The 10,724-nt window shown below is 40.7% G+C and overlaps 1 protein-coding gene across 1 annotated transcript in view; it reads right to left on the reverse strand.

The window, feature by feature from the left end:
• The window catches only part of CDH23 (cadherin related 23), a 1,210,211-nt gene that overhangs the window by 890,058 nt on the left and 309,429 nt on the right, over window positions 1-10,724 (reverse strand). Inside the window, exons 5-6 of the mRNA XM_053692025.1 lie at window positions 10,044-10,091; window positions 5,407-5,499 (exon numbers count right to left, since the gene is read on the reverse strand). Of these exons, the coding sequence (XP_053548000.1) occupies window positions 5,407-5,499; window positions 10,044-10,091 (141 nt within the window). The remainder of the gene's footprint in view (window positions 1-5,406; window positions 5,500-10,043; window positions 10,092-10,724) is intronic.

A 10,724-nucleotide genomic window follows, 5' to 3' on the forward strand; every position in this document is an offset into this window, starting at 1 on the left:
GCAAGCCTTCAGACTCGCCAGAAACACCAGATATGAAGCAGCAGACTAAAGACCACTGCTCTATAACCTGTCCACCTGCTCTGAGGAGGCGGATAGAGATTGCTGCAATTCAACCCAATCAAATACGTTCGGGTTGATTGACACCCCCTGCTAGCGGCCAATCTAGCGGCCGCAAATCTGCAGGGGGCGGCGTTGCACCAGTAGTTGACAAGAGCTGCTGGTGCAATGCTGAATGCGGAGAGCGTATTGCTCTCCGCATTCAGCGAGGTCTGTCGGACATAATCCGCAATGTCGGATCATGTCCAACAGGCCTTTCATAAATAGGGGCCAAAGTGTTCAATGTCTTTTATTACACATCTTTTTACAGACCATAAGCAACTGGTTTTCAAACCAGTCCTCAAGCCTCGCTAGCAGGCTAGATTTTGAGGATATCATAACCTGCTCTCACCTAAGGTGATCCTGAAAATTTGGCCTGTTAGGGAGGGCTGAGGACAGGTTTGAAACCAGTGCCAGAGGCTGATATGCAAATTTTATTTTGTGGGTTTTATCCAATAAAAGAAAAAAGTAAATATATTGAGAGCCCTTCTTTTTCAGCATGGAGGTAGAAAGCTAATTTACCTCAGCTATTTTATGTTTACCGAAAACAGCACAATGTCCTTAAAACAGTGATAACTCAACTTAGACAATTATCTGTCAATTATCTACATATCAACAAAAATACATTTATTTCTGCCATCCAGAAAATCTTGTCAAACTCACTACTGACTGTCCTTTTGCATAAAGCTTAGGATATTTTAAGTTACAAATTAACATTAGTTAATTTTTAGAACCAAGTATTGGAGCCTTAAAGGGAAATTAAACACTAACCGCTAGATTTAGAGTTCTGCGGCCAAAAGGGTGCGTTAGCTACGCGTGCTTTCCCCCCCCCCCCCCGCACCTTTTAAATACCGCTGGTATTTAGAGTTCACAGAAGGGCTGCGTTAGGCTCCAAAAAGGGAGCGTACAGGCATATTTACCGCCACTGCAACTCTCAATACCAGCGGTGCTTACGGACGCGGCCAGCTTAAAAAACGTGCTTGTGCACGATTCCCCCATAGGAAACAATGGGGCCGTTTGAGCTGGAAAAAAATCTAACACCTGCAAAAAAGCAGCGTTCAGCTCCTAACGCAGCCCCATTGTTTCCTATGGGGAAACACTTCCTAAGTCTGCACCTAACACCCTAACATGTACCCCGAGTCTAAGCACCCCTAATCTTACACTTATTAACCCCTAATCTGCCACCCCCGCTATCGCTGATTTCTGCATATTATTATTAACCCCTAATCTGCCGCTCCGTACACCGCCGCAACCTACGTTATCCCTATGTACCCCTAATCTGCTGCCCCTAACACCGCCGACCCCTATATCATATTTATTAACCCCTAATCTGCCACCCCCAACGTCGCTGCCACCTACCTACAATTATTAACCCCTAATCTGCCGACCGGACCTCACCGCTGCTATAATAAAGTTATTAACCCCTAATCCGCCTCACTCCCGCCTCAATAACCCTATAATAAATAGTATTAACCCCTAATCTGCCCTCCCTAACATCACCGACACCTAACTTCAAGTATTAATCCCTAATCTGCCGACCGGACCTCACCGCTACTCTAATAAATTTATTAACCCCTAAAGCTAAGTCTAACCCTAACACTAACACCCCCTAAGTTAAATATAATTTTTATCTAACAAAATAAATTAACTCTTATTAAATAAATTATTCCTATTTAAAGCTAAATACTTACCTGTAAAATAAACCCTAATATAGCTACAATATAAATTATAATTATATTGTAGCTATTTTAGGATTAATATTTATTTTACAGGCAACTTTGTATTTATTTTAACCAGGTACAATAGCTATTAAATAGTTAATAACTATTTAATAGCTACCTAGTTAAAATAATTACAAAATTACCTGTAAAATAAATCCTAACTTAAGTTACAATTAAACCTAACACTACACTATCAATAAATTAATTAAATAAAATACCTACAATTATCTACAATTAAACCTAACACTACACTATCAATAAATTAATTACATACAAATACATACAAATAAATACAATTAAATAAACTAACTAAAGTACAAAAAATAAAAAAAGAACTAAGTTACAAAAAATACAAAAATAATTTACAAACATTAGAAAAAGATTACAACAATTTTAAGCTAATTACACCTACTCTAAGCCCCCTAATAAAATAACAAAGCCCCCCAAAATAAAAAAAATGCCCTACCCTATTCTAAAATACAAATAGAAAAGCTCTTTTACCTTACTAGCCCTTAAAAGGGTCTTTTGCGGGGCATGCCCCAAAGAATTCTGCTCTTTTGCCTGTAAAAAAAAACATACAATACCGCCCCCCCAACATTACAACCCACCACCCACATACCCCTAATCTAACCCAAACCCCCCTTAAATAAACCTAACACTAAGCCCCTGAAGATCTCCCTACCTTATCTTCACCATGCCGGGTATCACCGATCCGTCCAGAAGAGGCTCCGAAATCTTCATCCAAGCCCAAGCGGGGGCTGAAGAGGTCCATCATTGGGCTGAAGAGATCCATCATCCGGCTGAAGTCTTGATCCAAGCGGGGGCTGAAGAGATCCATCATCCGGCTGAAGTCTTCTATCAAGCGGCATCTTCAATCTTCTTTCTTCCGGATCCATCTTCATCCCTCCGACGCGGAACATCCATCCTGGCTGACGACTTCCCGACGAATGACGGTTCCTTAAAGGGACGTCATCCAAGATGGCGTCCCTCGAATTCCGATTGGCTGATAGGATTCTATCAGCCAATCGGAATTAAGGTAGGAAAATTCTGATTGGCTGATGGAATCAGCCAATCAGATTCAAGTTCAATCCGATTGGATGATCCAATCAGCCAATCAGATTGAGCTTGCATGCTATTGGCTGATCGGAACAGCCAATAGAATGCAAGCTCAATCTGATTGGCTGATTCCATCAGCCAATCAGAATTTTCCTACCTTAATTCCGATTGGCTGATAGAATCCTATCAGCCAATCGGAATTCGAGGGACGCCATCTTGGATGACGTCCCTTAAAGGAACCGTCATTCGTCGGGAAGTCGTTGGCCAGGATGGATGTTCCGCGTCGGCGGGATGAAGATGGATCCGGTAGAAAGAAGATGCCGCTTGATAGAAGACTTCAGCCGGATGATGGATCTCTTCAGCCCCCGCTTGGATCAAGACTTCAGCCGGATGATGGATCTCTTCAGCCCGATGATGGACCTCTTCAGCTCCCACTTGGGCTTGGATGAAGATTTCAGAGCCTCTTCTGGATGGATCGGTGATACCCGGCGTGGTGAAGATAAGGTAGGGAGAACTTCAGGGGCTTAGTGTTAGGTTTATTTAAGGGGGGTTTGGGTTAGATTAGGGGTATGTGGGTGGTGGGTTGTAATGTTGGGGGGGGTATTGTATGTTTTTTTTTACAGGCAAAAGAGCAGAATTCTTTGGGGCATGCCCCGCAAAAGGCCCTTTTAAGGGCTGGTAAGGTAAAAGAGCTTTTCTATTAGTATTTTAGAATAGGGTAGGGCATTTTTTTATTTTGGGGGGCTTTGTTATTTTATTAGGGGGATTAGAGTAGGTGTAATTAGCTTAAAATTGTTGTAATCTTTTTCTAATGTTTGTAAATTATTTTTGTATTTTTTGTAACTTAGTTCTTTTTTTATTTTTTGTACTTTAGTTAGTTTATTTAATTGTATTTATTTGTAGGTATTTGTATGTAATTAATTTATTGATAGTGTAGTGTTAGGTTTAATTGTAGATAATTGTAGGTATTTTATTTAATTAATTTATTGATAGTGTAGTGTTAGGTTTAATTGTAACTTAGGTTAGGATTTATTTTACAGGTAATTGTGTAATTATTTTAACTAGGTAGCTATTAAATAGTTATTAACTATTTAATAGCTATTGTACCTGGTTAAAATAAATACAAAGTTACCTGTAAAATAAATATTAATCCTAAAATAGCTATAATATAATTATAATTTATATTGTAGCTATATTAGGGTTTATTTTACAGGTAAGTATTTAGCTTTAAATAAGAATAATTTATTTAATAAGAGTTAATTTATTTCGTTAGATACAAATTATATTTAACTTAGGGGGGTGTTAGTGTTAGGGTTAGACTTAGCTTTAGGGGTTAATAAATTTATTAGAGTAGCGGTGAGGTCCGGTCGGCAGATTAGGGGTTAATACTTGAAGTTAGGTGTCGGTGATGTTAGGGAGGGCAGATTAGGGGTTAATACTATTTATTATAGGGTTATTGAGGCGAGAGTGAGGCGGATTAGGGGTTAATAACTTTATTATAGTAGCGGTGAGGTCCGGTTGGCAGATTAGGGGTTAATAATTGTAGGTAGGTGGCGGCGACGTTGGGGGGGGCAGATTAGGGGTTAATAAATATTATGTAGGGGTCGGCGGTGTTAGGGGCAGCAGATTAGGGGTACATAGGGATAATGTAGGTTGCGGCGGTGTGCAGTCGGCAGATTAGGGGTTAAAAAAATTTATTAGAGTGGCAGCGATGTGGGGGGGGCTCGGTTTAGGGGTACATAGGTAGTTTATGGGTGTTAGTGTACTTTAGAGCACAGTAGTTAAGAGCTTTATGAGCCGGCGTTAGCCCTGAAAGCTCTTAACTCCTGGCTTTTCTCTGCGGCTGGAGTCTTGTCGTTAGATTTCTAACGCTCACTTCAGTCAAGACTCTAAATACCGGCGTTAGAAAGATCCCATTGAAAAGATAGGATACGCAATTGGCGTAAGGGGATCTGCGGTATGGAAAAGTCGCAGCTGGAAAGTGAGCGTTAGACCCTTTCCTGACTGACTCTAAATACCAGCGGTAGCCCAAAACCAGCGTTAGGAGCCCCTAACGCTGGTTTTGACGGCTAACGCAGAACTCTAAATCTAGGCGTAAATAAATGCTAGATAGAATGATGTATTCAGAGAAAAGATTATTCTTAGAATATCATGTAGATGTATTTTTTAAAGTTTCATTAGCTGTTTAAATATTGACAAAATAAGTGTAAAGTTTGTGTGCCTATAAAGTAATGGGAACTGCCATGTTGTAACTTAGGTTACCTTCTCTGCTGTGGCCAATTAGAGACAGTTATAAATAGGTACCTAGAGTGTGCAGCCAATAGCTGTGGGGAATATAACAGTGTTCTGCGCTTCCATTTCTAACAGGAACTGAAAATCTCACAATTTCAGAATGGAATTACAGGAAAAGTGGTAAAAAATAATAAAAGTAATTTTTTTTATTTATTTATATGATTTATCATTTTATATTACAACCTCAAGTGTTCAATGTCCCTTTAAACTAAAACTAAAACATTGCCATGTAGACACTTACCTCTGGTATTCGCACTGTATATGGCTGGTTGTGAAAGGTAGGTGCATTGTCATTCACATCCCCAACTTGTATATTCACTTTGCCCTTTATAACCTAGAATAAAAAGCATATGATGTGGTTAGATTATATATAATGACGAGAGAAATATTATATAGGATCTGTTTACTCTCAGACATTTATACAGCAATTTATACATTAGACTCTGAGACTATTGCATTTGCACTATTATTTGTTAAAGGGACATGGTTATGAAAGGGCAGCAGTTAAACATATTAACCCCATCACAACAGGTACATACCGTGTACGTAGCCCGTTACAAGGAGCATGCAGGGCAGTCTACTAAGGCATGCAGAGATTGCACAATCTAAGCTCTGTTGGCAAGACCCATACTCTTACACCCCTGGAAGTACAAAAGACAGACGGTGTACAGGGTGTCTTGGCTGCCATTAATGTGTATTCTGGGGTTAAACTCATAGTTACAGAGGAATATTTGTGTAATAATAAAATGCTCTAACCAGTTACAGCATTTCATTATTGCATTTAAAGGGGCATTATACATTAAGTACACTTTACCAACATTGTACTCCCCGCCTCCCTCTAGTCTTGAGTGCCACAATGTTGAAATCTAACTTTCACTGCATTCCAATGCTGATTTTTAGGCTTGAGAGCACCCTCCTTCAGATACCTGCAACGTAACCTAGATTCCATAATAACAGTGCCCATATTTAGAGGGAGATGCCTGAAATATAGTTAATGTTAATGCACCTTTAAATGCCCCTTTATGTTTTTTTCTGCTGATAGGGTCAATGTGGACAAGGGAATGCAAGTATGAACAGAATGTCTCTTATCTGATGTATATTTATCAGATTAAAAAAAGTAAATGGAAATGAAATTGTAACCATTATAAATGTGTACTTCATTATACTCAAAAAAAATCTAAATTTCTGTTACACATAAATCATATCTGACATTTGGGCAATTTTGCACATGCAGTTAGCATCTATAAAAAAGCAGATAGACAAATTAGCAGACACAGACAGGCAAAATGACATACAAGGAGGCAGACAGACAGACAAAGAGGCAGACATACAGATACAGATAGGTAGGCAGAAAGCTAGAGAGTGGCAATCAGACAGATAGAGGTAGGTAGACGAATACAGAGAGAAAGGCAGAAAGATACAGTGAAGCAGGCAGACAGATACAGAGAGGTAGGCAGACAGATACAGAGAGGTAGGCAGACAGATACAGAGAAGCAGGCAGACAGATACAGATAAGTAGGCAGACAGATACAGAGAAGCAGGCAGGCATATACAGAGAAGCAGGCAGACAGATACAGATAAGAAGGCAGACAGATACAGATAGGTAGGCAGACCGATACAGAGAGGTAGGCAGACAGATACAGATAGGTAGGCAGACAGATACAGAGAGGTAGGCAGACAGATACAGAGAAGCAGGCAGATACAGAGAAGCAGGCAGGCATATACAGAGAAGCAGGCAGACAGATACAGAGAAGAAGGCAGACAGATACAGATAGGTAGGCAGACCGATACAGAGAGGTAGGCAGACAGATACAGATAGGTAGGCAGACCGATACAGAGAGGTAGGCAGACAGATACAGATAGGTAGGCAGACAGATACAGAGAGGTAGGCAGACAGATACAGTGAAGCAGGCAGACAGATACAGAGAGGTAGGCAGACAGATACAGAGAGGTAGGCAGACAGATACAGAGAGGTAGGCAGACAGATACAGAGAAGCAGGCAGACAGATACAGATAAGTAGGCAGACAGATACAGAGAAGCAGGCAGACAGATACAGATAAGTAGGCAGACAGATACAGAGAAGCAGGCAGACAGATACAGAGAAGAAGGCAGACAGATACAGATAGGTAGGCAGACCGATACAGAGAGGTAGGCAGACAGATACAGAAAAGCAGGCAGGCAGATACAGAGAGTTAGGTAGACAGATACAGAAAAGCAGGCAGACAGATACAGAAAGGTAGGCAGAGAGATACAGAGACGCAGGCAGACAGATACAGATAGTTAGGTAGACATACACAGAGAAGCAGGCAGACAGATACAGAGAGGTAAGTAGACAGATACAGAGAGGCAGGCAGACAGATACAATATACAATATACAGCCAGTTTGTAAAATGGTATAACAAAACAGACTGTAAACAATGGTAGAACAAATACTCCCCTCAAGATACAACCGCTGCCTTCCCTCAGTCTTTCCCAATAGGACTGAAAATAGGCTATAGATTTGGTAGTGGGTGGCGCAGGTTCAGGGGTTCTTTCTTTACAGATGGAGAGATAGGATCCTCACGACCCTTCAGTAGTAAAATTTCACAGGTGCACTAGGAGTAGAAAACTTCCATGATGTATATACACAAAATGCAGGTGTATAAGTGCAGTATACTTACAAGTATATATGTCTGGTGTCAGCGATGTCGAAACCGCAGTCCTTATGCCTTAGGAACAGTGTTTATTATAAAAACAGCTCTAAACATCTCAACGCGTTTCAACACTCAATGCGTCTTTCTCAAGAGCAAATACAAGGCTTAAAGTCAGCTGACGTCTTGCTGACTCCAACAGCTTAAATACACATTTGGTATGTTCCAACTTCCTATCTAACGGACGATGGACTCACAGATAAAACATATTTTCCTGTATAAAAACCAAAAAGCTGTTTTATTTCCAACCAATGAATCATATATTTCTCATTTTCAACCAAAGAAAAAAGCTATACTATTGAAAAACATTATTTTACTCTTAATTTATAATATTTTAAAGATTTTTTTAAAAAAATATGATTCATTGGTTGGAAATAAAACTGCTTTATGTTTTGTATATGAGAAAATATGTTTTATCTGTGAGTCTATCGTCCGTTAGATCGGAAGTTGAAACATACCAAATGTGTATTTAAGCTGTTGGTGTCAGCAAGATGTCAGCTGATTTTAAGCCTTTTATTTGCTCTTGAGAAAGACGCTTTGAGCGTTGAAACGCGTTGAGCTGTTTTGAGCTGTTTTTATAATAAACACGGTTCCTAAGGCATAAGGACGGCTGTTTATTTTCTCGACATTGCTGACACCAGAAATATATACTTGTAAGTATACTGCACTTATACACCTGCATTTTGTGCATATACATCATGGAAGTTTTCTACTCCTAGTGCACCTGTGAAACTTTACTACTGGAGGGTCATGAGGATCCTATCTCTCCATCTGTAAAGAAAGAACCCCTGAACCAGCGCCACCCACTAATGAATCTATAGGCAGAGAGATACATAGAGGCTGGCAGGCAGACAGATACAGAGAGGCAGGCAGGGAGATACATAGAGGCCGGCAGGCAGGCAGAGAGATACAGAGAGGCAGGCAGAGAGATAAATAGAGGCAGGCAGGAAGACAGATACAGACAGAGCCAGCAGATACAGAGAGGCAGACAGGCAGACAGATACAGAGAGGCAGGCAGGCAGATACATAGAGGCAGACAGATACATAGAGGCAGGCAGGCAGATACATAGAGGCAAACAGATACATAGAGGCAGGCAGGCAGACAGATACATAGAGGCAGGCAGGCAGGCAGGCAGAAAGATACAGAGAGGTAGACAGACAGATATAGAGAGGTAGGCACTAAGCATACAGATACAGAGAGGCAGGCAGACAGATACATAGAGGTAGGTAGGCAGGCAGAAAGATACAGAGAGGCAGGCAGACAGATAAATAGAGCAGGCAGGCAGATACAGAGAGGTAGACAGATACAGAGAGGTAGGCAGACAGATAGAGGCAGGCAGGCAGGCAGACAGATACATAGAGGCAGTCAGGCAGACAGATAGAGAGAGGCAGGCAGACAAATACAGAGAGGCAGGCAGACAGAACATAGAGTCAGACAGGCAGACAAATACAGAGAGGCAGGGAGACAGATAAATAGAGGCAGACAGATACAGAGAGGCCGACAGTCAGACAGATAAATAGAGGCAGGCAGGCAGACAGATACAGAGAGGCAGGCAGTCAAACAGATAAATAGAGTCAGGCAGACAGATACAGAGAGGCAGCAGACAGATACAGAGAGGCAGGCAGACAGATACATAGAGGCAGGCAGACAGATAAAAAGAGGCAGGCGGGCAGATACAGAAAGACAGACAGATAAATAGAGGTAGGCAGACAGATACAGAGAGGCAGGCAGACAGATAAATAGAGGCAGGCAGGCAGATACAGAGAGGCAGGCAGACAGATAAAGAGAGGCAGGCAGGCAGACAGATACAGAGAGGCAGGCAGACAGATACACAGAGGCAGGCAGGAGGCAGGTAAACCTAATGATACATAGGGGCAGGCAGAGAGACAAGCAGATAGAAAGATACATAGGCTTAAGCAGACAGAGATACAGAAATAAAGAGTGGCAGACAGAGAGACAAACAGAAAGTGTGGCTGGCAGACAGACAGACACACAGACTGAGAGACAGAACAGCAGATAGACAAGTTGTGCACAACTATTACTAGTCTGCAAAGTAACATCTGCTGACATTAATTAATCACTCTGCTGTAATTTGCCACACCCCATTGTCATATATGTGATTATCTTGTCCTGTTTTGCCCATCACAGTATTTTTTATAACCAAGAAATGAAAAAGTCACACGTACCCCCTGGCTGTCACTGACAGAAAATTCAACTGTGAACTCTGATTTAGTCTGAAATGAAAAGAGAGAAAAAAATAATACGATTAGAAATAGTGTTTATCTTCTGACACCAGTGGTTAGGATTTTAGCTAAAAGGATAATTACATGCAAAATACCACTGGGGACAGTGTAAAGGGAGGCACCCACAGCATAATTACAGATACCGTTGCAAAATGTAATACTGTAAGAATATCAATTACAGCACAGACACTAAAGATCCCTGACAGGTGTTTTTAGTAATCATTATTTTAAACAAATGTATGCCACTAACATGTGTCATAGGACCATTATTTCTTATCATTTAAAGTGATAGTAAAGGGAAATTTAAACTTTCCTGATTCAAACAGAGCCTGCAATTTAAAAAAAAAACTAATTTCTAATATCAAATTTGGTTTGTTTTCTTAGTATTCTTTGTTGACGATTAGGATTGGGAGCACTTATGCACACTGGGAGCTAACTGAACACATCTGGTGAGTCAATGACAAGAGGCATATATGTGCATCTACCAATCACCAGCTAGGTCCCAGTAGTTAATTGCTGTGCCTGAGCCAGCATAGACATACTCTTCAACAAAGGATCCAAAAAAACAGTCATTTTGAGAAGTACATTGGTAAATTGTTTAAAATCACATGCTTTATCTAAATC

Source organism: Bombina bombina, chromosome 9 (assembly GCF_027579735.1).
Source record: "Bombina bombina isolate aBomBom1 chromosome 9, aBomBom1.pri, whole genome shotgun sequence".
Lineage (NCBI taxonomy): Eukaryota > Metazoa > Chordata > Amphibia > Anura > Bombinatoridae > Bombina > Bombina bombina.